The sequence below is a fragment of the Dipodomys merriami genome, unplaced genomic scaffold (assembly GCF_024711535.1).
Source record: "Dipodomys merriami isolate MVZ:Mamm:240054 unplaced genomic scaffold, mDipMer1.0.p SCAF_22, whole genome shotgun sequence".
NCBI classification, from domain to species: Eukaryota; Metazoa; Chordata; class Mammalia; order Rodentia; family Heteromyidae; genus Dipodomys; species Dipodomys merriami.
In genome coordinates, this window is record NW_027203604.1 from 15,291,206 (window position 1) to 15,318,991 (window position 27,786).

Below are 27,786 nucleotides of genomic sequence, written 5' to 3' on the forward strand. Positions count from 1 at the left end.
TGCTGAGGAATCGAACCCAGGGCCTCATGCATGCAAGGCAAGCGCTCTACCACTGAGCCACCTTCCCAGCCCCGGCTGGTCGTTTTTATAAGATGATCGAAACCACACACACACACACACACACACACACACACACACACACACACACACACACACACACACCCCTCACGACAACGTTTTTATAAGATAATCGAAACAACACACACACACACACACACACACACACACACACCCTCACGGCTGGTCGTTTTTGTAAGATGATCGAAACCACACACACACACACACACACCCCTCACGACAACGTTTTTATAAGATAATCGAAACAACACACACACACACACACACACACACACACACACACACACACACACACACACACACACACACACACACACACACACACACACACACACCCTCACAACGTGTAACGTGGACTCCAGGCAGAACCCGCAGGCCCCGCCCCCGCGCGTCACGCGCCCGAGCTCTCCCGCCGGTGAGGGCGCGGTCTCGGGGACTGTACCATACTTGAGTGGCCGTCAGAACCGAGCAAGGGAAGCTTATGGTTGCCATGGGAGGAGTGGCTGAAGTCCCTGGCTTACGATTTTGAGTTGCACCGTGCAGTCGTCGTCGTCGGTGCGCTGCTCACTGTGGCTCGCTACGAATTCCCCGCGAGTGTTGGACTCTTCCGTTCTTTGGCCTCGTCAGTGGACGAGTCTAAACACAGACACGTAAAGGGGGGGGAGTGTAAATCAAGTGGTGTCCTTTAAAGGTGAAGACAGCATAATCAGAGCCATCTGTTGAACTTCCAGCTTTCTGTGGTACTTGACTTTTACTTCTATCTTGTTTTCATCCAATTCCGTACATGGAAATTACTTTTGAAGCCTGCCTGGAAGGGCCTCAAATAGTTCAACCCTCTCCCCGCAGCGCCCGCTGGGAGAGGGAAAGCAGCGGCTGCCATTTTGGCCCGAACCATTCGCTAACGAAAACGAGGTGGTGATGGCTTCCAGTGAACTAGTCACTGCCCGGAATGAAACATTCATGATCGAATCCAGTACTTCTTTATCACGGATACGGTGCCGTTGACCGTCATGAGACACCCTTTCCCCCATATGAACTTCTTCGGGCTCATTCTGAGGAATCAGGGCGTGGGTCTCCCCCCTCTCCGCATATTGGTACAGCCCTTCCCCAGTCGCACGCACATGGCTTCGCGCTAGCCGGCGCGCGTTGCATCCTGGGAGTCGGAAGCACGGCGGGTGGCGGCGGTGCCCGGAGAGAGAGACCGCGCGAGGCCCATGCAGGACGCGGAGAACGTGGCGGCGCCCGAGGCGGCCGAGGAGCGGGCTGAGCCCACGCGGCAGCAGCAGCCGGCAGCCGAGCCGCCTCCCGAGGAGGAGTCGGCAGGGTCTGGCTCACCCGGGGTGGCAGTGACTGCGGACGCCGACGAAGAGACGGCGGCCGAGTCGGAGGCCGAGGTGAGGGCCGAGCGGGCGGAGGAAGACGCGCCAGCCCCTGACGGGTCGCCCCCGCCGCGGTCCCCCGAGGAGGCCGCCCCGAAGGTCGAGACCCTTGCTCCGGCTCAGGCCGATGGTCCTGGGGAGCAGGCCGATGAACAGTCCCTCGATGGCCCAGCCAGTGGGTCGGCTGAGGAGGCGAGCGGTCCCGAGGCCGGCGCGGCCGAGGCCGAGCCGCGGGCAATAGAGAACGGCGAGGCGGACGAGCCTTCCTTCAGCGACCCCGAAGACTTCGTGGACGACGTGAGCGAGGAAGGTGAGGGGCGTGTGTGTGTGGCCGAACCCAAAGGAAGGATCCGCAGTCCGGCGAGGATGTCGTGGAAGTCACCCCGGGCGGCAGAGCGGGCTCGGGTTTGCCTCAACCGATCCTCTGGTCTCTTCCTTCAAAAAGAGGGGCCAGGAGAGGTCATTCGGGAAGCTTGTACACTAGCAGGCGTTTGGGGAGCGCGGGGCGTGGGGCGTGGTGGAGCTGGGGTAGGTATGCATAAAGTGTAGCAGCTGTGGGCAGAGATGGACGCCCAAGGACCCCATCGCTGGCCAAACAGAGGGACAATAGGGAGGGACAGATCTGGAAGAGCTGAATGACCGTGTCCCCTTCTTGCACAGAAGGGTCTTCCCAGCGAATCTGGCTAAGCCAGTCACATTCTCATCTTCTCTTTTCCCCTATTTTTCTGTCTCTGTGTTTGTGTCTATTTCTGCCTGCTTCCTCCTCTAGGGCAGACCATCATACCTGTATTGAAGATTGCTTTTTCCAAATCACAACCTTGCTGTGTTTTTTTTCCAGACCTTGAAAATACAAGATTTTGGTGGTTTTACAGGCATTAATTTCTGCTCTCCATTCTGGAAGTATGCCTCCAAAAGTGACTTCTGTTGATAGATCTCCTGAACTTTAGTTTTTCTAACTCCCCAGGCTGAGTGCACAACCAGGCTTTTTTTTTTTTTTTTTTTAATGTCTTGACTAAACATCAAAGGGGGGGGGGAGGAGACATAAATACCACTTAAAATCTAAGTTTGGATTTTGAGGCTCGTTTGAATTTCAATTATTTACAATTCAGATTTTTTTAAAGCATGTGTAAGCCCATCTAACTCACAGGTGCTAATGGGGATTTTTCATAGAATTGAGGTGTATGACATTTAGGATGTCAATATGAACACAAGTCATACCCCCCCCTGTATGCTACGGGTCCTCTGAAGACCATGCCCCTGATGTCCCTGATGTGAGCATTGTTGGCCAAGATGACAGGAGGTGGCTGGTCCTAGGAACTGGAACTCAGGGTACCAACTTCCTTTGGGCCACAAAGGTGGGGAAGTCACAGTGTCTCTGCTCTTTTCTAGATGGACAGAATCTAGGAGCAGCAGCTTGTCTTGTCTTGTCTCCTCCTCTGTTTTCCTTCACCTTAATGATTCTGCTGCCTTTGGTGTGTGTTCAGACAAACATGGGGTCAGGATTTTTAACACCAGTGTCTTTGACTCACCAGGTATTTTTTTTTAATGTGTCTCCTGGGAGTAGTGGTACTTGAAGCAGTCCAGGATGGTAGAGGCAGGAGGATCAGGAGCACCAGGCCAATCTGGGCTACATAGCTGTATCCTGTCTCAAAAGATGTCTTACTTTTTGTAGTTACATCTTTTATTCCTTTCTTAGGTGTGAGCAGGTTGTTAAAGGATAGCTAGATGCTTTGAGCTTGTGGGAAAGAATCTGCAGTTCATATGCAAGCTGAACTTTTTATTGTGAGCCTTGTAAGTTCAAATGTAGCCCAACAAACAGGCTACTTAATTGCATGGTGAACGCCTTTTAAAGGAGACCCAAGGATTTCACTACAGTTCCTGTAATGAGGATATCTAGCACTAATGTGACTCTAAGCCTCCCCTTTTCCTCTCTTCTTTTTTCCTGGTTTCTACTTGAGCATCTTGATTATAAGTGACAAGTGTATTTTCCCCCTTGCCCTGTTATTGGGAACTGATCCCAAGGGCTTCGAGTATTCTAGGAATGCACTTAACCACTGAGCTACCAGCACCCTTTTAAAATATTTTTAACTTAGGCACCAGTTGCTCATGCCTGTAATCTTAGTTACTCTCAGGAGACTGGGACCTAGAGGATTATGGATTCAGTCCAGCCTGAACAGAAAATTCCATGAGGCTTCATAAAAGGAAAATATATGTATATGTACACACACACACACACATGGGGTTTTTTTTTGTTTGTTTTTTTGGGGGGGTCTGGTCGTGGGGCCTGAACTCTGGGCCTGGGCGCTGTCCCTCAGCTCTTCAGCTCAAGGCTAGTGCTCTACCACTTGAGCCACAGCGCCACTTCCGGCTTTTTTTTTTCTTTTTGCTTATGTGGTGCTGAGGAATCGAACCAAGGGCCTCATGGATGCAAGGCAAGCGCTCTACCACTGAGCCACCTTCCCAACCTCTAACACACACATAGTTTTGAGATGAGTTTCAATATGTTGATCAGGCAGACTTTGAACTTGAAATCCTTCTACCTCAGCTTCCTGAGTAGCTGGGGTTATAGGTGTAAGCAACCAAGTGTGGCTCCTTCTTTAGCTGTTGCTTTAAAAAAATTACCCAGTAGTCTGATCTGGGTGTGTTACTAATGTGGTTTAATCAGTTGGGTGTTCTTTGATGGCAGGTTTAAAGGGATCTTTCTTTCCCAGCTCCTAGTAATGTTCACCTGTTTTTTTGGTTTGGCTTGTTTTATTTTCCCGGTTGTGGGGCCTGAACTCTGGGTCTGGGCACTGTCCCTCAGCTCTTCAGCTCAAGGCTCTACCACTTGAGCCACTGCTCCACTTCCAGCTTTTTCTGCTTATGTGATGCTGGGGAATCAAACCCAGGGCATCATGCATGCAAGACAAGCATTCTACCTCTGAGCCACCTTCCCAGCCCCTTTTTTTAGTTTTGTCTATCATAGGGCTTGAACTCAGGGCCTGGGTGCTGTCCCTGAACTCTTTTGCTCAAGGCTACCATTTAGAGACACAGCAACACCATGGTTTTCTGGTATTGGAGATAAGAGTCTCATGGACTTTCCTGCTCATGATCCTCAGATCTCAGACTTGTGAATTGCTAGAATTACAGGTGTGAGGCACCAGTGCCTGGCTAATGTTCACCTTTGTTAACTGGAGATAGGGCTTGCATTTGTGGATATTGAAAAGATGGAGTTTGGGGCTGGGAAGATGGCTCAGAGGTAGAGCGCTTGCCTTGCATGCCTGAGGCTCTGGGTTCGATTCCTCAGCACCATATAAGCAAAAAAAGAAAAAAGCCGGAAGTGGCACTGTGGCTCAAGTGGCAGAGCGCTAGCCTTGAGCTGAAGAGCTGAGGGACAGCGCCCAGGCCCAGAGTTCAGGCCCCACGACCGGACCAAAAAAAAAAAAAAAAAAAAAAGAAAAGATGGAGTTTGTTATACCTCCCTTGTGCTGGTGTTTTTTTTTTTTTTTTTTTTTGCTGGTCGTGGAGCCTGAACTCGGGGCCTGGGCGCTGTCCCTCAGCTCTTCAGCTCAAGGCTAGCGCACTACTACTTGAGCCACAGAGCCACTTCTGGCTTTTTCTGCTTATGTGGTGCTGAGGAATCGAACCGAGGCTCTCATGTATGCAAGGCAAACACACTACCACGGAGCCACCTTCCTAGCCCCTGGTGTTTTTGTTTTTATCTGTGTTGGAGCTTTATTACTTACATGCATATGGGCCTGAGAAATCTCAAAACAGCAGTAGACAATGCCCACTGAGTCACAACTATTCCTAGAGCTCTAGTATACTTTTCCAGACCCATTTGTAGGTTACTGTTTTTTTCCCCCTTTATCTTTCTTAAAACCATCTACCTTTCTGTTTTCTTACTGTCTCTGACCATTTTAATGGAAATTAGTTGATTTTTTTTGGGGGGGGGGTCTGGTTGTGGGGCCTGAACTCTGGGCCTGTGTGCTGTCCCTCAGCTCTTCAGCTCAAGGCTAGCACTCTACCACTTGAGCCACAGGCCACTTCCGGCTTTTTTCTTATGTGGTGCTGAGGAATCGAACCCAGGGCCTCGAGCATGCAAGGCAAGTGCTCTACCACTGAGCCACCTTCCCAGCCCCGAAATTAGTTGATTTTAAGGAAGTTGAATGCTGGGGTATTTTTGCCAGTCATGAGGCTTGAACTCAGGGCCTAGACACTGTCCCTGAGCTTCTTTTGCTCAAGGCTGACATTTGAGCCACAGCACCACTTCTAGCTTTTTCTGTTTATATGGTACTGAGGAATCGAATTGCATGATAGGAAAGCAGTCTACCACTGAGCCACATTCTCAGCCCAGGTTTTATGTTTTAAAAGCAAGTGATAGGCTAGGCACTGGTGGCTTGTGCCTGTAATCCTAGCTACTCAGGAGGCAGAAATCTGAGGATCATGAGCAGGAAAGTCCATGAGACTCTTATTTCCAATTAACCAGCAGAAAAACAGAGGTGGCTCACCTTGAGCTGAAGAGCTTAGGGACAGTGCCCAAGCCCAGAGTTCAAGCCACAACTGACCCCCCCCCCCCCAAAAAAAAAAAAAAAAAAAAAGCAAGTGATAGCTAGGCTCTGGTGGCTCACATCTGAGATCTAAGGTCAAGATTTGAAGCTAGCCTGGGAAGGAAAGTCCATGAAACTTATCTCCAATTAACCACCAAGAAGCTGGAAGTAGAGCTGTGGCTCAAGTGGTAGAGCATTAGCCTTGAGCAAAAATGCCCAAGGACAGACGTCAGGCCCTGAGTTCAAGCTCCAGGACACCTGTGTGCACGCACACACACACACACACACACACAAACATGTGACATTATTATTATTTTTTTAAATCAGTCGTAGGGCTTGGGCACTGTCCCTCACCTCTTCAACTCAAGACAAGCACTCTACCACTTGAGCTACAGCGCCACTTCTGGTTTCTAATGGTTTATTGGAAATAAGAGTCTCACACTTTCCTGCCCCACCTGGCTTTGAACTGAGATCCTCAGATCTTAGCCTCCTGAGTAGCTAGGATTACAGGCATGAGCCACCAGAACCCAGCAGCACATCACATCTTTTTATGGTGTAGTTGTAGAAATAAAATAGCACACTACCATCTTGATTGTCCCTCAAGCTGTCCTTAAGCTTTCACAAGCTTCACCATTTCCTCCCAACAGCCTTGTCAGGTGCTCATCAAATCACACAGCATCACTAGCAAGTGCCTTGCTATTTCTTTTTTTTTGTGTGTGTGTGTGGGGGGGGTGGAGGGGTTCGGTCATTGGGCCTGAACTCTGGGCCTGGGCGCTGTCCCTCACCTCTTTAGCTCAGGGCTAGCACTCTACCACTTGAGCCACAGCGCCACTTCCGGCTTTTCTTTTTGCTTATGTGGTGCTGAGGAATTGAACCCAGGCCCTCATGCATGCAAGGCAAGCACTCTACCACTGAGCTACCTTCTCAGCCCTCTTTTGAATCTTTTGTAATAATCCTTATAATGACCCAGTAAGGGAAGTCAAAAGTTCCCCTGAGCTCAGTTAGTTGCTCTAGCCAGTTCTGGCACACAGTGAGTGCTGGGGATCCTACAGAGGTAGAGGGTCTCCACCCTTGCCCCTTTTCTTTCCCCTTTTCTGGTGACAAACCTGCTCTTCACCTGCACAAGAAAGCAAGAGTGGGTCTGGGAACTGGATGGTAGGCGAAACCAGTGTCTTCTCCTTGCTCGTTTCTTCCTTTTAATTAATTATCTCTTCTTTCTCCTCCCTGAGTAGTTCTAGTAATTTGTACTCACTGAAACAAAAGTGCTTTGAAAGTATGAGGCATGTAAATATTTGCTTATTTGGTAAGATCTGTGAAAAGCCGACTTCAGAGTCCTATGCAGTTGACACTGGAATGGGATTTTCCCCAGATGTTGCCTTAAAGCTTTTGATATCCAGGAATCTTTGGAAGATATGGTATTAGATGTTGTTCTAGTTTTCCTTGTTTGCATTTGCATATTAAAGCCATTTTTATTCTTTGTAAGATTTCCATTATTGCCAGAAGCTGATGATCAAATCACAGGAATTGTGACCATTGGAGTCTTTGTGGTTCTTTTGCAGTTAATTTCTGAAGCAACCTAGGATGATGGTTTCTTCTTAGAAATGGGTCCAGTGTTTTGAACTAATGCATTCATGTGTCTCCTGTTGCACCACAGAATTACTTGGGGACATACTGAAAGACCGGCCCCAGGAAGCAGATGGAATTGATTCTGTGATTGTAGTAGACAATGTTCCTCAGGTGGGTCCAGACCGACTCGAGAAACTAAAAAATGTCATCCACAAGATCTTTTCCAAGTTTGGGAAAATCACCAATGACTATTATCCTGAAGAGGATGGAAAGACAAAAGGGTAAGTCACCCCCTTGGTGTAAGTAGCATTTGCATCCCTTGGTGTCATGTCTGCCACATGACTGTTATGTTCCCTGTGGGAGCACAGAGGATATCTGCTTGCAAGAACACCGCAGGGTATTTACCTGGCACCTGGCTGGGAGGAGGCAGGAGGGCTCTTAGGTCATGGAGTTGTGAATTGGTCATTAAATCTCCCATGCTTTAAGGACAAGCAGTTGGTATTGTGGGGAAAGGCACCAGCTGATCCTGAGGCTAACAGGATTTCAAGGATATTTATCCCTTTATCTCTCTCTTCTCCTTCCCTCCATTCCTCCCACCCTCTATATTTTTTTTCTTTATTTTGTGCTGGTATTGGTGCTTAAATTCAGGGCCTTGAACTCTTGCTTGGCTTTTTTGTTCAAGGTTGGTACTGTAGCCACATCTTTAGCCATATCTTCACTTCTGGCTTTTTGCTAGTGAAAATCTCGTTCCTGGTATTACCTAAAATAGTAGGTATCTTTTGAAGATGATATGTGACCTACATTTTGCCTTTTTTTTTTTTTTTTTTGGTCCAGTCGTGGGGCCTGAACTCTGGGTCTGGGCGCTGTCCCTCAGCTCTTTAGCTCAAGGCTAGTGCTCTACTACTTGAGCCACAGCACCACTTCCGGCTTTTTTTTCTTTTTGCTTATGTGGTGCTGAGGAATTGAACCCAGGACCTCAGGCATGCAAGGCAAGCGCTCTACCACTGAGCCACCTTCCCAGCCCCAACATTTTGCCTTTTTTGTCCAAAAGCAGGTCTTCCACATTGATGATCCTACTTCCATAGAAATCTTTGATTTTTATTTACTGTCTCTGAGCTTTTTCCAGTCAGGGCTAGCTTCTACCACTTTGAGTCACAATGCCTCTTTCTGTTTCCTGGTGGTTAATTGGAGCTAAGAGTCTCATGGTCTTTCTTGCCCAGGCTGGCTTCAAACCATGATCCTCAGATCTCAGTCTCATGAGTAGTTAGGTTTATAGACGCTAGTCTGAAGTCTTTGATTTTATTTATTTGCTTGTTTTTTGTTGTTGTTTATTCATTGAGTCTTTCCTACAATGTGGGTTGTTTTTCTTTTTATGATCTTTAAGTAGTTGTACAAAGAGGTTTCAGTTCAACCCTTTATTTATTTATTTATTTTTGTCGGTCGTGGGGCTTGAACTCTGGGCCTGGGCACTCTCCCTTAGCTCTTCAGCTCAAGGCTAGTGCTCTACCACTTGAGCCACAGCACCACTTCTGACTTTTTTCTTTTTGCTTATGTGGTGCTGAGGAATTGAACCTGGGGCCTCATGCATGCAAGGCAAGCTCTCTACCACTGAGCCACCTTCCTGGCCCCCAACATTTTAATATATATACGTATCATGGATCATATAGCACAGCGAAGACAGTAGACATTTCTATTCTTTATGTTTCTGTAGTTTATTATCATAGAATGAGAAGCACTGATCTTCTGGGTGTGATTTCATTCTGCTTTGGGACAGTGCTTGGCCTGCATGGTATCTCTTTTTTCAGTGTGACTGCAGTAGGGACAGGAACACAGGTATACCTGTGTGCCAACAATGATGAATGTACACATTGGTTCACTGCTTCTCTCAGATACATTTTTCTGGAATATGCGGCCCCTGCCCATGCTGTGGATGCTGTGAAAAATGCCGATGGCTACAAGCTGGACAAGCAACACACGTTCCGGGTCAACCTATTCACCGACTTTGACAAGTGAGTTCAGGCTTGCCTGGAATCCCTGCCAGTAATATGAAATAAGACACTTGTGGATGATGAGTGGCCCTTCACTAGGTGCTGCTGGCCTGGGAATTGCTTGTCTGGTGTTGTCCACATGAGACCAGCAGTCTTATACCATTCCCCATATTCCCTGCCAGCAGCACCCCTCACCCATAATCATCAAGTAGACATGTGTCCTTTCCTGCCACGGGAATGAGCAGGAGGCACAGTGCTGTGAGCCTCATCCCATCCTCCAAGCAGCTCAGCAGTGCTAGTTCTCTTCCAGGTACATGACCATCAGTGACGAATGGGACATTCCAGAGAAACAGCCTTTCAAAGACCTGGTAAGTTGTATACAATCTGTGTTTCCACAGTTCAAAGGAATGCTGACTTTTAACTTGAAGTTGGAGATAATATCATTAACTCTCATGGGAATTCTAAGTACAGTAGTTACAAATGAGTTCTTTGGTTAAAAGAATGAAATGGAGAGCTGGGTGCTGGTGGTTCACCCCTGTAATCCTAGCTACTCAGGAGGCTGAGATCTGAGGATCGAGGTTCAAAGCCAGCCCAGGCAGGAAAGACTGTGAGACTCCTATCTACAATAAACCACCAGAAAACCGGAAGTGGCGCTGTAGTTCAAGTGGTAGAGCGCTGGCCTTGAGCTGAAGAGCTGAGGGACAATGCCCAGGCCCAGAGTTCAAGCCCCACGACCGACCAAAAACAAAAAAATGAAATGGAGCTAAGCACTGGTGGCTCACACCTGTAATCAAGGCCCACTGAGCCACTCCTGTCCCCATCCCACCCTGCCTCCTAATTCATCATGTAAATATTGTGGGGTTCTATTGTCTCTGTTTGCTTTGTGATTATAAGCAGTCCAAGCCCATGTCCTGCTCTTGAAGGGTGGTAGAGAGAGTGTCAAGTACACCCAGGAGCAAGGCTATAGAGCTGTGCTTGCTGCAAGTCCAGTCCTGAATGAGTGACCACTGGAAGCTTGTTTGCCGCTTCTCAGTCTCATCCCTTCTCCATTGACCTAGACCTGGGAAAGTGACCATGATAGTGTTTCCCGCCCCCCCCCCCTCCCCGGACGTGGGGCTTGAACTCTGGGCTTGGATGCTATCCCTGTGCTCCTCTGCTCAAGGCAGTGCTCTACCTCTTGAGTTACAGCGCCGCTGGTTTACTAGTAGTTTATTGGAGATAAGAGTCTCACGGACTTCCTTGCCTAGGCCGGGCTGGCTTTGAACCTCAATCCTCAGATCTCAGTCTCCTGAGTAGCTAGGATTACAGGCGTGAGCCACTGGTGCCCGGCTGATAGTGCTCACTTTTAAAAATTAAAGCCTTGAAGGTCGATAAGCTACCTAGTCTAGTTTGATTCTGGAAATATTACTATGGTAATACTGTCGGCAATTTGCTTTTGGGGAATAGTTTATGGGTAAACTTTGACTTGCAGTCTGTGTTAAGCATTTACTTGTAATGAAACATCTTGCAAGACTAACCATGCCTGGGATGTATGATAGAACATTTTTAACAGTTCATTAGCTGAATGATTGCCAATCAATCTGTGAGCTGAGGATTCAAAGCCAGCCTGAGCAGGAAAGTCCATGAAACTTTTTTTTTTTTTGGGTCCGGTCGTGGGGCCTGAACTCTGGGACTGGGTGCCATGAAACTCTTTTATCTCTAATTAACCACCAGAAATCCAGAAGTGGCTCTGTATCTCAAGTGGTAAACCACTAGCCTTGGGCAAAAGATCTCAAGGACAGCACCTAGGCTCTGAGCCTCACAACAGACCAAAAAAAAAGACAAGAAAAGAAAAAAAGGCTCTAAAGTCTCTTGCTTTGGTTCTTTTTAGGGAAATCTGCGTTACTGGTTGGAAGAGGCAGAATGCAGAGATCAATATAGTGTGATTTTTGAGAGTGGAGACCGTACATCCATATTCTGGAATGATGTGAAAGATCCTGTGTCAATTGAAGAGAGAGCAGTATGTATCAACACTTACCTCCTGTTTTTTTTGGCACTTGGCTTCCATGAGAAACTCAGGAAAACAGATGGCTTGTTTTTTCTGAGGTTCCTCTCAAAACAACTAAGTTTTGAAATCTATATAAGTTCAGCTAGACTCACTGGGGAAGGCTTGGTCTTGGTATCATAACATTCCCACTCCTCTTCACAGAGATGGACAGAGACGTATGTCCGTTGGTCCCCGAAGGGCACCTACCTGGCTACCTTTCATCAGAGAGGTATTGCTCTCTGGGGAGGAGAGAAGTTCAAGCAGATCCAGAGATTCAGCCACCAAGGGGTCCAGCTTATTGACTTCTCCCCTTGTGAAAGGTGAGCTGGGGTTGGTGGGATGACAAGTACCTGGATTTATACAGATAACTTTGTGTGTGCCAGTACTGAGACTTGAACTTGTGGCCTACGCATTGTCCCTTAGCTTTTTTACTCAAGGCTGCCCTTCTACCCCTTGAGCCATAGCTCTACTTCCAGCTTTTTGGTGGCTAATTGGAGATAATAGTCTCATGGACTTTCCGGGCTAACTTCAAACTGGGAACCTCAGATCTCAGCCTCCTGAGTAGCTAAGATTACCAGTGTAAGCCACTGGCACCCAACTAGAACCAAGTTATGCATTCCAAGGAACAGGAAGCTGTTCCTTTGTAAATGGAGTGTTGATTTAGCACTTGATTTTCAGGTACAGACATATTCCAGTGTCTTCATGTGGTGTGACAATGTGACATGACAATCAGGATAGGATCTTGTCCAAGGACTGGATCTTTTTTTTTTTTTTTTTTGGCTGGTTGTAGGGCTTGAACTTTGGGCCTGGATGCTGTCCCTCAGCTCTTCAGCTCAAGGCTAGCGCTCTACCACTTAAGCCACAGCACCACTTCTGGCTCTTTCTGCTTATATGATACTGAGGAGTTGAACTTGGGGCCTCATGCATGCAAGGCAAGCTCTCTACCACTGAGCCACCTTCCCACCCCCAGGACTAGATCATTTTTGTGCCAGTCCTTTTTCCTGGGAGGATTTTTTTCACTTGTGTATGGGAGGTAGGGTGGGGATGCAGCAGGGGGCTGGGGGGGTAGATGGAAAGAGCCCCATGAGGCTCACAGTGTGACCCTGAGCTCTGTGCCAGTGGCCCAGGGCCCACCTCAGATCTTCCCTGCCTCTAGCTCTTCCTCTCAGCCCTGACTGATATTGCTGGCTATGCAGCAGGGGACTTGGTACCCTGCAGTTTGTGACTGTGGCCTGCTGGCTGAGAGCTCTCTGCATCTCATGCTTCTGCATCCATTACGTGGCAATTCTTCTGAGACTGTTAGCTTAGTGTTGCACATGGAAAACTGACCAAGGACACAGGGTCAGTGTCCTTTATCTGTTTAGGACCAGAAATAGATTTGGATTTGGGTTATCTTCAGATTTCATAATACTTGCCCATATATAATGAGATAGCTTGGGATTAGAATCCAGGTCTAAACAAAGTTCATTCCTATTTCTGGAGTAACTGTTGTTATTGTTTGTGATGCTAAGAATCAAACCCAGGGCCTTAAATAGTATGACAGGCAAGTGCTGTGCCACTAAGCTACATCTCAGCTCTCATAATATTTTTAGGTACATTGCTGTGGGTGACTTGATAGTGTCTTTTTTTTTTTTTTTTTTGGGTCCGGTCGTGGGGCCTGAACTCTGGGCCTGGGCACTGTCCCTCAGCTCTTCAGCTCAAGGCTAGCGCTCTACCACTTGAGCCACAGCGCCACTTCCGGCTTTTTTCTTTTTGCTTATGTGGTGCTGAGGAATCGAACCCAGGGCCTTGAGCATGCAAGGCAAGCGCTCTACCACTGAGCCACCTTCCCAGCCCTTGATAGTGTCTTTAATGTGGCTCTGTTTTGGTAGGGCTCATCTCAGAAACCCACCTGTTTTGTTGTGTTGGTCCTCAAAAACATTGTTCACATCCTTCTGTACAGTTTGAACAGAGACTGAACTATGGCTAATTGCTGGATCCCTGGTACAGGAGATGTTAGATGCGTGGGTGCATGGATGCTTGGCTTGTGTGAACTGCAGAGGGAAAAGTGTTTTTCCCATTAAGACTTGCATTGTCAGTGTCTGGTTTCATCTGGCTGCTCAGTTAAAGTGCTAGGAATCTACCCGGCCATGGGAAGACCCGAAGGACCTGTGGAGGGCAATTGCAGGGCTGCTCCCCCCTTTTCTGTTGTGCTTCCTTCTGCTTTCCCAGGGGCAGTCTGCCTTCAATGTGTGCACCTTGTGAAAAGGACACAGGTGTGATTTGTGCCAACAGGCAGAGCCTAGTATGTGATTGCTGGGAAAGTCCCCAGATGTGGCGTCCTCCTGGAAGGACACTCGCCACAGTGCCATATGTGGCCATCTGTTCTGTTCACGTCATTGGTCTCAATTATTCAAAGTGAAGAAGGTAGGTGCCTCCTTCTAGGTCTTCCCACTTAAGCAGAATTGTTTGGAGGTGTCACTTTTGGTGGAGGCACCATTCTGTGACCCTTGCAGAGGCCACAGTGCTTCCCCTGGACTTGGTATTCCAATCCCCTCTCTCACCTCCTACCCTCCCTTTTGATACTGGGGTTTGAACTCAAAGCTTAGCACTTGCTAGGCAGGCACTACACTTGAGCCATGCTTCCAATCATCTGCTTCCTACTTTGAGGGTCATAGAGCATCCTCTGGGGAGTGTTGTGTGGGGGAAAGGGCTGACTCCAAGAGTTTTATTAGTTGCTTGTTACGGCAGGGCATCATACCTGTGATCTATAGTGGTCTGTGATGTAGTTTGGCATTCACTGTGTGCATGTGGAGAAGACTTTTTTCAGGAGGATGCTATAGGCTATTAGCCAATGTGGTGATGCATGCCTGGGGCTCAGGCAGGAGAATCTTGTTCCTTGCTAGCCTAGGCTACATAGCAAGACACCCCCCCCCCAAACTCCTATACTAAGTGTTCCCCTCTCTTACAGATACCTGGTGACATTTAGCCCCTTGATGGATACTCAGGATGACCCTCAGGCCATCATCATCTGGGACATCCTTACTGGGCACAAGAAGAGAGGTTTCCACTGCGAGAGCTCAGCCCATTGGCCTATTTTCAAGTGAGTAGACCTGTTCAGGTGGTGGCCTGTGTGTAGCCTTTTCCCTTGTTAGTGCAGCCTGGCACATCTTGCCTTGTCTTGTCAGATGGAGCCATGATGGTAAATTCTTTGCAAGGATGACCCTCGATACCCTTAGCATCTATGAAACACCGGTGAGTGACACAATTCATCTGCGGGTAAATAGCCTGGTGATTGTGTGTAGTTGGTATTGTGTGTGCCATTCACCAGTATTGGCCCAATCAATGTATCTGTGCTCCCTAGACAAACTCATTGTAGAATCTTGGTGCTGTTGATTATTCCACAATGTGGGATCTATAACTGAGACATTGTCTGGCTTTACCCAGCTATGTCCCTTGTGTTTTTGGACAGTCTATGGGCCTTTTGGACAAGAAGAGTTTGAAGATCTCTGGAATAAAGTAAGTCAGTGTTTCTGTTCAGTTGGTGTGGGTGTGCTGTGGCTGTAACAATACCCCAGATGGATCAGCTTCACAACAGATGAGTGTTCCTCTGTGTGGAGATATGGTGACTGCCAGGCTTCCTTCCACATGGGCCTTTATCCTCAGTTCTCTGGAGCCTTACAAGCACACAATTCATTCTTGAGGTCCCTACCACATGCTGTCATCTTGGGAGTTGGAATTGCAATGGGAATTTTGGAAGGCTCTGACCAGGCACCATTCCCTTTTCTTGAGACCAGAAGCCAATCTTAAAGACAACAATCTTCCTTAGAGCATGCCTGTCTTCACCTGCAGACTTGTGGGTGTTGAGTCTTCTGCTGCTCTGGTGACCTGTAAGGTGCCAGAGACTTTTGGCTCAGCCGTGGTGTCCTAGTTTCTATTTATCTGAAGATTTTGGGAGCTAGGCAGGCCTGGGATATTGATCTACCAGCCTCCAGGACACTGATGTAGCAGCTTTTATGTTCACATTTTTGGGCACAGTTTGGGTTTATAATTAAAAATAAAACCAGGACACTGACTCAGCAGACACAAGCCAGAAAGCCACCTGTAGTGGAGCACTCTTTAATCTCAGCTTCCCTAAAGGCTAAGAAAAGGGATGATTGAACTGGGGGCTGGTGGCTCACACCTGTAATCCTAGCTACTCAGGAGGATCTGAGGATCACAGTTCAGAGCCAGCCTGGGCAGGAAAGTCTGTGAAAGTCGTCACCAATAAACCACCAGAAAACTGGAAGTGGCGCTATGGCTCAAGTGGTAGAGCACTAGCTTTGAGCTAAAGAGCTGAGGGACCGTGCCCAGGCCCAGAGTTCAAGTCCCACGACTGACAAAAATAATAAAGATGATTACTGAAGCCCTCAATTTGAGACCTATTTAGGCAACATGGTGAGACTGTTTGAGAAAAACAAAATTGGACATACAGAGCAAAACAAGGCCTTGGTGCTGGTGGCTCAAACTTGTACTCTTAGCTATTCAAGAGGTGTAGATAAAATTGTAGTTCCAGGCCACCTTAAAACACAAGATGTAATACAAAAGGCTAGGCATAGTGATGTGTGCCTATAAAGTGTGGCAGGCATGGCTTAAGTGGTAGAGCACCTGTCTGGCAAGCACAAAACCTGAGTCCAATCCACCTACACAAAAGTACAACACAGATAAAGATGTTTCTTACTTAGTTCATCTCACAGATTGCCTGTTACAGTACCTATCTTGGCTCTTCTCTGTCCTCTTATATTTTCTGGCTTGGGGCTAAACCTTCACTGACCTTTAGACATTATGGAGCTAGACCCACTCATTACTCCCCCCTCCCTCCCAGCCTTATCCTTACTGTGCTGTCACGTGTTCTCAGGATATGGCAGTGAGAATGTGGGCTGGGGTGCTGCATAACGGTGGGGAGTATGGACTGATATCTGCAGCAGCACTTGGCTCTGTGCTAGCTGTGAGGATATGGGTGTATGGTAGGGGATCAGCGTGCCAGGATTGAGCTTTAACTCATATGGAGCTCCTATGTTCCATAGTTGCATAGTCTTGGTAATGGTGCATGTTCTGTCCTGCAGAGACTTCTCTTGGTCTCCTGGTGGTAATATAATCGCCTTCTGGGTCCCCGAAGACAAAGATATTCCAGCCAGGGTGACCCTGATGCAGCTTCCCAGCAGACAGGAGATTCGAGTGCGGAATCTGTTCAACGTGGTAGACTGCAAGCTGCACTGGCAGAAGAACGGAGATTACTTATGTGTCAAAGTCGATAGGACTCCCAAAGGCACCCAGGCAAGTAGATGTCAGTGGTGCATGTTGCCTTCAGGATGCATCAGCTTGACTGGCCCATTGGGGAAGATGGTGGATGTGTAAGTGGATCTGGCCCCACCTGACATTCTGTATGCTGGTGACCCTGTAGGTGAGGGGTGGAGGTGGCCTCCCCAGAGGCCTGAATCTGGGCTCAGTGTTGAACTAGAGACTGAGATAGAGGTTTCTCCTGCATGTTAATTCTGTTTGCAGTCGCCTTTTGACTAGTTAACACAGTGCCATGTGTGAGCAAGATAATGTCTACACCCAACCCCTTTCCTGTTGCCTGTTAGAAGGAATATAGTATTTTCCTTTTAAACACTGAGTAGTTTTTACACTCAGACTTGGTTTCATACTTTTTTTGTTGTTGTTGGTTGTGGGGCTTGTACTCTGAGCCTGTACACTGTCCTTCAGCTCCTTAGCTCAAGGCTAGTGCTCTACCACTTTAGCCATAGCACCACTTCCGGATTTTTGGGAGTTTATTAGAGATAAGAATCTCACTGACTTTCCTGCCCAGGCTGGCTTTGTACTATGATCCTCAGATCTCAGCCTCCTGAGTAGCTAGGATTACAGGTATAAGCCACCGGCACCCGGCCTAATTTTCCTGATTCTTTTTTTTTTTCCTTAGCCGTGGGCCTGAACTCTGGGCCTGGGCGTTGTCCCTGAGTTTGTCAGCTCAAGGCTAGTACTCTACCACTTGAGCCACAGCACCATTTCCAGCTTTTTCTGTTTATGTGGTGCTGCAGAATTGAACCCAGGGCTTCATGCATGCTAGGCAAACACTCTACCACTAAGCCACATTCCCTGCCCCTCTTTTGTGTTTTTGGGAATAGAGTGTTAGGATATTATTATCCAGTGATGGTCTCAAAGTCTCAATCCTCCTACCTCTGCCTCCCAAGTGATGGGATTACATCTGTGGGTCACCATGCCTTCCCCCCACCCCACCCCCACCCTTTTTATTTTTTTTGGTCGTGGGGCTTGAACTCTGTGCCTGGGTGCTGTTGCTCAGCTCTTCAGCTCAAGGCTAGCACTCTACCACTTGAGCCACAGCACAACTTCCAGTTGTCTGATGGTTTAGTACAGACTTGAGTTGGCTTTGAACTGTGATCCTCAGATCTCAGCCTCCTGAGTAGCTAAGATTACAGGCATGAGCCACCAGCACCTGGCCCCACCTCACCCCCCCTTTTTTTTCTTGATATGTAATTCATGTCCCAAAAAATTTAGCCTTTAATGTGGTAGGTCAACTTAGTGATCTTAGATGCTTCCACTAGAAAGATGCTCCATGTGGAAGGAAACACATTCCACTCCTCTACATGCCCTAGAGCCCTTCTTACTGCCCAGCCACCAGGCTGCACATCTTGTCCTAGACATGTTATACTATATATTCTGGCTCATGCAGGCTTTTACTCTCCTGTCTTCATCGTTCTTCACATTATAGCATGATAGCATTCCCTCTTGTTTGTGACTGGGTAGTATTCCATTGTGTGGCTGGGCTGTGTGTGTATTGGTGGGCATTTACTCACATCTATTGTGGTGTGTAGTGTAGCACCTGCTTTCTAAAATGGGCTCCTTGAAGACTGATAGGGTTGTTACCTAGTATCTAAGTATTTTAGTCCACACTCAACTGAGTGCCTTGAAAACTGGCAGATGAGCTGTGGTGAGCATCCTTGATCTCCAGTGCAAGTGTGGGCCTGGGGCAGCATCCTTGGTGTAGAATGTAGCCAGTAAGTAGGGAGATGTTTCTGTGATAGGCCTATGCCAGGTGACCCGCCAGCACCCAGGAGCAGCACTTTCTCAGCAGCTCTAGACTCCACACTCACAAGCTTTTACATAGTCCTAATGTGGTCCTTCAGGTCTTTCCCTCATTCTTTCAAATTTCCAGAATGTCACTCTCCTCTGACCTCTTTCTTTTAACAGGGTGTTGTTACAAATTTTGAAATCTTCCGAATGAGAGAGAAGCAGGTGCCTGTGGATGTGGTTGAAATGAAAGGTGCGTTGGTTTTGGTCAGGTGCAGGGAAGTAGACCTTGGTGCTTGGTTTTGTTTTTTGTTTACTTTTTGGTGTCAGTCCTTAGGCTTGAACTCAGGGCCTGGGTGCTGTCCTTGAGCTTTCTTTTTCTTTGTTCTTTTTTGTCATGGGGCTGAACTTAGGGCCTAGGTGCTGTCCCTCAGCTCTTCAGCTCAAAGCTAGCACTCTACCACTTGAGCCACAGCGTCACTTCTGGTTTACTGGAGGTTAATTAGAGGTAACAGTCCCATGGACTTTCCTGCCCGGGTAGCTTTGAACCACAATTCTCAGAACTCAGCTTCCTGAGTAGCTAGGATTACAGGTGTGAGCCACTGGCACCCAGCTTCAAAGAACTTCTTAATAAAAATTTCTAGGTATAGAAGTTGTATATGAGAAGAGTCTAGATGCCCAGAGGATTAGAGCAAGAATTGACACATGGTACTGTGTCCAAGAGTTTTTTACACAGCAAAAGAAATAATTACCAAAACCAAGAGACAACTCACAAATTGGGAGAAAACATTTGCTAGCTGTCCAGGTTATACAGAGAACTCAAAAAGTCTATGCAAGAGAATGAACAACTTTATCAACAAATGGGCAAATGAACTGAGCAGACAGTTCTCTGAAGAAATAGAGATGGAGGGCTGGAAAGGTGACTCAGTGGTAGAGTGCTTACCTTGCATGTATGATGTCCTGGGTTCGATTCCTCAGCACTACATAAGCAGAAAAGGCCAGAAGTGGCACTGTGGCTCAAATGGTAGAGTGCTAGCCTTGAGTTGAAGTGCTGAGGGACAGCACCCAGGCCCAGAGTTCAGACCCCATGACTGACAAGAAGAGAGGGAGGGGAGGAAAGAAGGAAAGAGATGGAGCCCGGGTGTCATTGGCTCACACTTATAATCCTAGCTACTCAGGAGGCTGAGATCTGAGGATTGCAGTTTGAAGGCAGCCCTGGTAGGAAAATCCAGGAGATTCTTATCTCCAATTAACCACCAGAAAGCCTTAAGTGGAGCTGTGTCTCAAAGCAGTAGAGTGTTAGCCTTGAACAGAGAAGCTCAGGGATAGTGCCTAGGCCCTGAGTTCCAGCCCCATAGCCAATTAAAACAAGGATAAGCCGGGCACTGGTGACTCCCAAGAAGCCTTAGGGGCCAGGCTAGGCGTGGTTTCACATACAGTATCTTGCGCAGCTCCAGCTATGGGAACTCGGTGATACGCAGCTTCACTGTTGCTGTCCCTGTAGTCCCTTTGGTAAAGCTGGAGCTCGGTTGATTTGCTGATGAAAATGTCCCTGTTCATGATTAGCAGAGGGCTGGCTCTTGTTTTGCAGAAACGATCATAGCCTTTGCCTGGGAACCCAACGGCAGTAAGTTTGCTGTGCTGCATGGAGAGGCTCCTCGGATCTCAGTCTCCTTCTACCATGTGAAGAGCAATGGGAAGATTGAACTCATCAGTAAGCAGCTTGACCTATCTTAGCCCTTGCAGTATAGAGAGTGAGACAGTGGGATGTAGCTCATTACCCAGCAGTGAGTGGGAGTGGCTGGCCTAGGGATCCTGAATTGGTATAAAGAAGTCCACTGTGGGGGATGGGAAGGTGGCCCAGTGGTAGAGCACTTACCTTGCATGCATGAGGCCCTGGGTTTGATTCCTCAGCACCACATAAGCGAAAAGAAAAAGGCAGGAAGTGGTACTGTGGCTCAAGTGGTAGAGCGCTAGCCTTGAGCTGAAGAGCTGAGGGACAGCGCCCAGGCCCAGAATTCAGGCCCCACGACCGGACCCAAAAGAAAAGAAAAGAAGTCCACTGTGGGTTCTGGTGATAGGAGAGATGGTAAGGCTAGGCAGCCTGGGTGATGGAGTGTTTTACATCCACACACCTCTCCTGGCTCTTGGCTGTTGTTCAGATGGGAGCGGTCTTCCTCTTGAGCTGAGACTATTGTCTGGGTGGAAAGTGGGGGAGTTGAGGGTGGCTTGATGGTGAGTTTGTTCCCTTCCTCTCAGTGCTGCTCCATTGGGTGGGGTTTCACTCCCATGCATGGGGAACCTGCTGTGCCTTCCCAGGTCAGCATGTGCAGGGTTCCCTGTGCTCTGGAATTACCCATGATTATGGTTTCATAGCCGTTCCATGCATCGGCAAGGTTGTTCTGGCCTCTGAAGAACACTGTGCTCCTGGTCCATCCAACAAGACTGGCCATCCACGCTTTACCTGTACACATACCATGTCTACAACCTCTTTGGGCCCTGGGAACCCTAAGAACAAATTGCTTTTCCCAAGATAGTTGGGTAAACAATCTCAAGAGCTTAGTAGTTTCTTTTTTTTTTTGGTTGGTCGTGGGGCTTGAACTCTGGGCCTGGGCGCTCACTCTCAGCTCTTCAGCTCAAGGCTAGCACTCTACCATTTGAGCTACAGCACCCATGTCCGGTTTTCTGGTGGTTTACTGGAGATACGAGTTTCACAGATTTTGCTGCCCAAGCTAGCTTTGAACTGCTATCCTCAGATCTCAGCCTCCTGAGTAGCTAGGATTACAGGTGTGGGCCACCAGCACCCAGCTTTGCTTAGCAGTTTCTATGATACAGTTTGTTGGCCATCGTATCAATTGTAATAATAACTGTCTTGGATATAAATAGAATAGTCAATTATAGTTCGATCAGAAAACAAGTTCTTGGTTATAAGATAGACATATCAGAAAAGATAGAGGGTTGAGGGCATGGCTCAAGTGGTAAAGTGCTTGCCTAGCATGTGGGTTCATCCCTAGTGCCACCAAACAAAAAATAACTTCTAAGTGTTACACACATTTAGGTTTGGGTGACCACTTGGGTCATCTACAGCGCCCCACTCTACACCAGGGACTTATGTGGCTTCTCTGGCAGGTCTGAGTCTCCCGCCTCAAGAATAATGACAACTAAGTGGCTGACCACTAAAGTGTAGTCTCCTGCAGTCAGCCAGGGAGAAAGGCAACAGTTGATTAAGTGCCTGCATGCAATCGGTTCTGACAGCCTGGAAGTCTAAACAGGACTGGCCCTTAGTAATCTCCTCCCCAAGCTCGTTTATGAGTTTGTATTAGAGCCTCCAGACAGGGCCTTGTGCTTTCACATGGCTTTTTCTCTCAGAACTGGCACTCTACCACTTGAGCTACAGTTGTACTTCTGGCTTTTTGCTGGTTACTTGGAGATAAACCACAGCCTCCCAATAGCTAGGTTATAGGTCTGAGCCCCCAGTTTCTGACTTAGGAAGTTTTTTGTTTGTTTGTGTTTTTTTGGGGGGGGGTCCAGTCGTGGGGCCTGAACTCTGGGCCTGGGCACTGTCCCTCAGCTCTTCAGCTCAAGGCTAGCGCTCTACCACTTGAGCCACAGCACCACTTCCGGCTTTTCTCTTTTTGCATATGTGGTGCTGAGGAATCGAACCCAAGGCCTCAGGCATGCAAGGCAAGCGCTCTACCACTGAGCCACCTTCCCAGCCCTGACTTAGGAAGTTTTATGAGCACACAGGGATTGCCCCTGAGTTTTTTTGGGGTCACTTCTCCCTAATGAGACACTGCCCTAATAAGTACTTCATGTCAGTAATTCTTTGTCAATTGTCTTGTGAAATTAAAAAGACAATATGTACTTTCTTCAGAGTACCCGAGTGGTTTTGCTTTTCCTTTTTTTTTCCCCTTTGAGGTAAGCATTCCAACTCATGAGATAGCTTTCACATCAGCGGTGGGTCTGTGGTGTGTGTAACTGTGTGTGCGCACACAATCACATGTATACACACCAGCCTCCTGGGGCAGGCCTGGCACTGTATCTTGGCCATAAAACTGGGCACGCAGTCTTAAACCAGCTTTGGCTTTCCTTTCAGAGATGTTCGACAAGCAGCAGGCCAACACCATCTTCTGGAGTCCCCAGGGGCAGTTTGTCGTGCTGGCCGGGCTGAGAAGGTGGGTCATGGGTGCTCTGCATGTTGGGGTGGGCGAGAGCCCATCCCAGCTGAGCATGGGGAAAGGGTCCCTGTCACTTCCCCCCTGCTATATCATGGATGGTTACTGTGGTTATGGAGGAGCTCTTAGCCTGGGATAGCACTAAAGAAGCGGTAGTACCATAGCCCGTCCGTGCACCATAGTGGCACACTGTTTTGAGGTGGTTGCTCTGATTATTTGTCTGGTAAACATGGGTTGAGGCAGCAGGGCCTAGGGCTCTGCTCCCTGGGGCCCCCTGTGCCTCTCAGGGCCCGTGTGTGACATGGCCTTTATGCTATGTCCACAGCATGAACGGGGCCTTGGCATTTGTGGACACCTCAGACTGCACCGTTATGAACATCGCTGAGCACTACATGGCCTCTGACGTAGAGTGGGATCCGACTGGGCGCTATGTGGTCACCTCTGTGTCCTGGTGGAGCCATAAGGTAGGGACTTGATGGCCCAGACCTGCTCCTTGGACCCTTGGGAGACTTGAGCCTGGCACTCTCTTTCTGGGGCTTTTTTTTTTAAATCTTACCCTGCTTGCTAGATACTCTACCATTAATCCAGGCCCCCAGCTGGTCTTCACTGGTTACTTGGTGATGGAGCCTCTTTCCTGCCTAGGCATATACCCAAGCTGCCATCTGACTGCTGTAGGCTCCCCGTACTGCTGGGATTGCTGGGGCAGGTCACCTTTCCAGTATCCTTGTGAGGAGATGGGTCCTGACTTCCCTACCTAGACTGGCCTGAAACTAGGATCCTCTGGTTTTCAGCTTCCCTAGTAGCTGGGGTTTCAGGAGTGAGCCACTGGCACCCAGTTTGGCCTTGATTTCTGATTTCATTATACTGTTTGGCCAGAGTTAATTAAGGCTGCTGTCTGTGAAAGTGGGTGAAGGGTTCGGGGTGGCAGATGACAAGCCATGCTCAGGAGCAGCACCATTGGTAGGTGGCTAAGAGGGAGCTCTTTGCTTTAAAGTTTCTCAGAGGTCCATGGCCTGGAGCCTGTCAGCTTGTGCCCAGAGGGCCTGAGAAAGCACAAAGCCACATCCTGTGCAGTGCCTCCTGCTCTATGGTGGGCTCACTGCACCCAAATGGAGGTTACATCTGTCAAGAATGTCTTTTATGGGCTGGGAAAGTGGCTCAGTGGTAGAGCGTTTGCCTTGCATGCTCAAGGCCCTGGGTTCGATTCCTCAGTACCACATAAGCAAAAAGAAAAAGCTGGAAGTGGCACTGTGGCTCAAGTGGTAGAGCGCTAGCCTTGAGCTAAAGAGCTGAGGGACAGCACCCAGGCCCAGAGTTCAGGCCCCACAACTGGACCCAAAAAAAAAAAAAAAGAATGTCTTTTATGACTTTTTTCTTTTGCCAATACTAGTATTTGAACTCAGAGTCTTGGAATTGGAGACATGCCTCGGTTGGTTGAGCACCAACCAGTGAGCAAAAGCATCAAATACCAAGTTAAATACTGGTCTCGAACCTAAAATCAACTCAGAGCCTCACCCTGTCACTGAGCTTTCTTCAGCTCACAGCTAGCTCTCTACTGTGTGATCCATGCTACCACTTCCTGATGACTTATTTTCACTGAGGAGCTGTTCCAGTCTGCATGTGTGAGGTGGTCAGGGGTTCTGTGCAGAGGATGAACTCACAGAAAAGCCAGCTTTCCACACACACTGGGAACCCTGCCTGGGGTAGTAGTTTCTGTGGTCAGATAAGGTTGCACTGGCCACGGCTTGTGGAGCCCTTGGTCCCCAGAGTGCTGGTCTGTGAAGGTGACCATGCAGTACAGGAGTCAGGACACTACTTCATCAAGAAAATCCTGCATTGTGAAATGAGGCTGGCTGATGGAGCCAGGTGTAATCACAGGTGTAATTACAGGTTCTGGCACAAGGTTCTTGTTGCAGGCTGTGGTTAGACAGGGACGCATGTGACTCCTGTCTACATGTAGTCTGTAGTTGATTGTGCCTCCTGTTTGCTGCCCGCCCTAATGTGAGGTATGTACAGTGAGATCAGAGACCAAGTGTGATGGTTGGGTTGTCTGTTGGCACAGAAGGCACTTGCCCACTCAGGGCACCCACTGCCCTTTTACAGGTAGACAACGCTTACTGGCTGTGGACATTCCAAGGACGCTTGCTGCAGAAGAATAACAAAGACCGCTTCTGCCAGCTGCTCTGGAGACCACGGCCCCCATCACTTCTCAGCCAGGAGCAGATAAAGGTTGGCAGCCTGGCCACACATAGGCATGTAGGAGAGGAAAGTAGAGTGCCCATTGAGGGAGCTGGGGGACCAAATGGAAAGGTTGGTCTAAAGTGTGGAGGTGGCCTCCGCCAGCCTGCAGGAGGTCCACACATGGCGCCAGACAGGAAGGAAGTTTCCTAGTGGGGATTCACAGAGCTGGGGAGGTGGGGAGGTGGTGTTGAGAGCAGTGGGGTAGGCAGGGAGTGGGGGATCTGGCAGTGAGGGCAGAGCAAGGCCCAGCAAAGGTGTGCATGCCCAGGCTGTGGGGTCACCTCATCTGCAGCTGAAGATGCTTGCACGCTGTGCAGTACTGAGTCAGTCTTTGTTTCAGCAAATAAAGAAGGATCTGAAGAAATACTCAAAGATCTTTGAGCAAAAGGATCGTCTGAGCCAGTCCAAAGCTTCAAAGGTGAGACTCTGTCTACTGAGGGCACCCTGCACTGGGTAGTTCTGGAGGAGGTCTGTGCACCATGGCATTTCTTTTAGAGGTGGGAGGACTACTCTACTACTTAAACCATCACCCTTTTTGGTTTTAAAATAGCATTTGATATATATATTTATGCTTATCCTATTTATGTTTCCCTCATAGTATGATAGGTACACACCACCACATTTGTTGTTTTTGGTTTTGTTGGTAGTGGGCCTTGAGCTCTGGGCCTAGGCACTGTCCCTGAACTCTTTTGCTCAAGGTTAGCCCTCTACCTGTAGGTAGCACACAACACCATTTCTGGTGTTCTGGCAGTTAATTGGAGATAAGAGACTCAGATCTCAGATCTGAGTCAGATCTCAGCCTCCAGTTGCTAGGATTATAGGCATGATACCAGTGCCCAGTGCACACTTGGTTTTTATGAGTTAAGATGGGTTCTTGTGAACTTTTTTTGCCCAGGCTGGGATTCTTCCAGTCTCAGCCTCCTGCAAGAATTACAGGCATGAGCCACCTTGCCTGGCTCATAGGATCCCTCTATTATATTTATTATTTTTGTCAGTCATGGGGCTTGAACCCTGGGCCTGCCTGGGTGCTCTTCAGCTCAAGGTGAGCACTCTACCATTTGAGCTACAGGACCACTTCTGGTTTTCTGGTGTTAATTGGAGATAAGAGTCTCATGGACTTTCCTGTCTGGGCTGGTTTTGAACCACAGTCCTCATATCTCAACCTCCAGAGTAGCTAGGATTACAGACATGAGCCACCGGCACCCTGCAGGGTCCCTGCTGATGGGAGAATGTTTCTTCTTGGTTAAGTAGACATAACCTGAATGCAGGTGGGTTCCATGTTGATTATGTAACTGACCCCCAACTTTGCCTGTAGGAACTGGTGGAAAGAAGACGAACCATGATGGAGGATTTCCGGAAATACCGGAAAAGGGCCCAAGAACTCTACATGGAACAGAAAAATGAGCGTCTGGAACTGCGAGGAGGTAAATGGAAGGTTCTGGAATTGTTTAGAGATGAGGACTCTCCCTGCCCTATGGGTGGGCCAGGCCTGATGAGTGCAGTGCCCAGGGTTAGCCTTTCCTTTGTCCTCAGGGGTGGACACTGACGAGCTGGACAGCAACGTGGATGACTGGGAGGAGGAGACCATAGAGTTCTTTGTCACCGAGGAGGTCATTCCTCTTGGGAGCCAGGAATGAGCAAGCACTGTGGTGAGATCCTCTTGGGAAAGGAAGGGCTCCTTGCTGTCTCTGAGCAGGTCATTGGTTTCACAGGAACATGTAGATCACGGGGTCCCTCATAGCAGTGATGAAGGAAGGGAAGGGCTCATATCCAATTTCTGTCCTGGGCCTGTGGGAGGTCCTCTGCAGGAATCCCTCCATGGGAAGCACCACACATCCCTTGTGAACTGAAGCAGATCTTTCTTCCAGCCCTGTCAGTGTAGCAGTTGTGTACCTGCTCATGGGCTAGGTCAGCAGTGGCTCCTGTTACTGCCCCTAGCATGTGGGAGGGCACAGCACTGACCTGTGGTTCCTTTGCAGTGTTGCTATGCTCCACCCTGGAACCGAGGCCGTCCTGTACAGAAAGTGGCAGGGCCCCTGGACCTCACCTGTGTGTGCTCTGGATGTGGGCACCCCTGGGCTCTTCCACCCCGACACAGCCTTGTGCCTTTAAAGCCCTGGTGTCCACAGTGGGGTTCGGTACTGCTTTCACACTTTCTGTTTGGGTTTCTTCGACCACCACGTTCACTGTATGGACTCTGCAGTGCCCTGCTGACTCCTTTCACTCCTGCTGCCAGGGACATGGCCAGGGCTTTGTCCAGCTCAGCGTCTCTTCCACCTGCTGTCCCCTGCACCGGCCAGTGCCTGGTTCTGGAGAGCAGATACCTGCCCCGGACATGCCTCGGCCAGCCAGGTGTGGCTGGTTCTCTTTGCAGGTGAACATGCAAATAAAAACAAACCTGTATGAAAAACCTGTCTTTCTCCTCTCTTTACACGGAGATAGCGGCCTTGCCTCAGGTGCCTGCCCCCTCAGCAGTAAGGTCATTCACACCAGCCCGCTGCCTATAGTCTGCCTCTGGCTCTCCTGCCTCTCCAGCCACAAGTTAGGCCAGTGGGTCCCCACCGGTTTCTCATTTGTTTTCCTCGAAAAGACTTGCAGTTCAGCTCAGTGGACCTCTGTAATTAGCACTTCTGTGGAGAAGGGAGTGGCAGCTGTGCAATTGCACCTGGGTTTTCCTGTAGCCTCTGCTCTTGCTCTCTACCCAGCCTTGTGGAGCTCAGTTGGAAATGGGGGATCTGCAGCCAGGGGCCCGGAAGA

General features: G+C 48.7%; 1 protein-coding gene across 1 annotated transcript; it reads left to right on the plus strand.

Moving 5' to 3' along the window:
- The first annotated feature begins 1,237 nt into the window (after positions 1 to 1,237).
- On the plus strand, positions 1,238 to 27,439 carry Eif3b (eukaryotic translation initiation factor 3 subunit B). Its single transcript, XM_070033435.1, has 19 exons — positions 1,238 to 1,767; positions 7,641 to 7,833; positions 9,442 to 9,561; positions 9,851 to 9,908; positions 11,411 to 11,539; positions 11,729 to 11,886; positions 14,517 to 14,648; positions 14,734 to 14,800; positions 15,018 to 15,064; positions 16,651 to 16,861; positions 18,794 to 18,866; positions 20,205 to 20,327; positions 22,710 to 22,788; positions 23,114 to 23,252; positions 24,892 to 25,017; positions 25,370 to 25,447; positions 26,345 to 26,453; positions 26,563 to 26,678; positions 27,009 to 27,439. Exons 1-18 carry the CDS (start codon positions 1,293 to 1,295, stop codon positions 26,664 to 26,666), a joined length of 2,421 nt encoding a protein of 806 aa, XP_069889536.1. The 5' UTR covers positions 1,238 to 1,292; the 3' UTR covers positions 26,667 to 26,678; positions 27,009 to 27,439.
- Positions 27,440 to 27,786: the final 347 nt, after the last annotated feature.

What these genes read in the sequence shown, in the direction of transcription:
- Eif3b (XM_070033435.1), top strand. Translation starts at nt 1,293, where the DNA reads ATGCAGGACGCGGAGAACGTGGCGGCGCCCGAGGCGGCCGAGGAGCGG. An exon ending in AACAGCCTTTCAAAGACCTG is followed by an intron (nt 9,909 to 11,410) that starts GTAAGTTGTATA and finishes GGTTCTTTTTAG; the next exon opens with GGAAATCTGCGTTACTGGTT. An exon ending in GCGTCTGGAACTGCGAGGAG is followed by an intron (nt 26,454 to 26,562) that starts GTAAATGGAAGG and finishes CTTTGTCCTCAG; the next exon opens with GGGTGGACACTGACGAGCTG.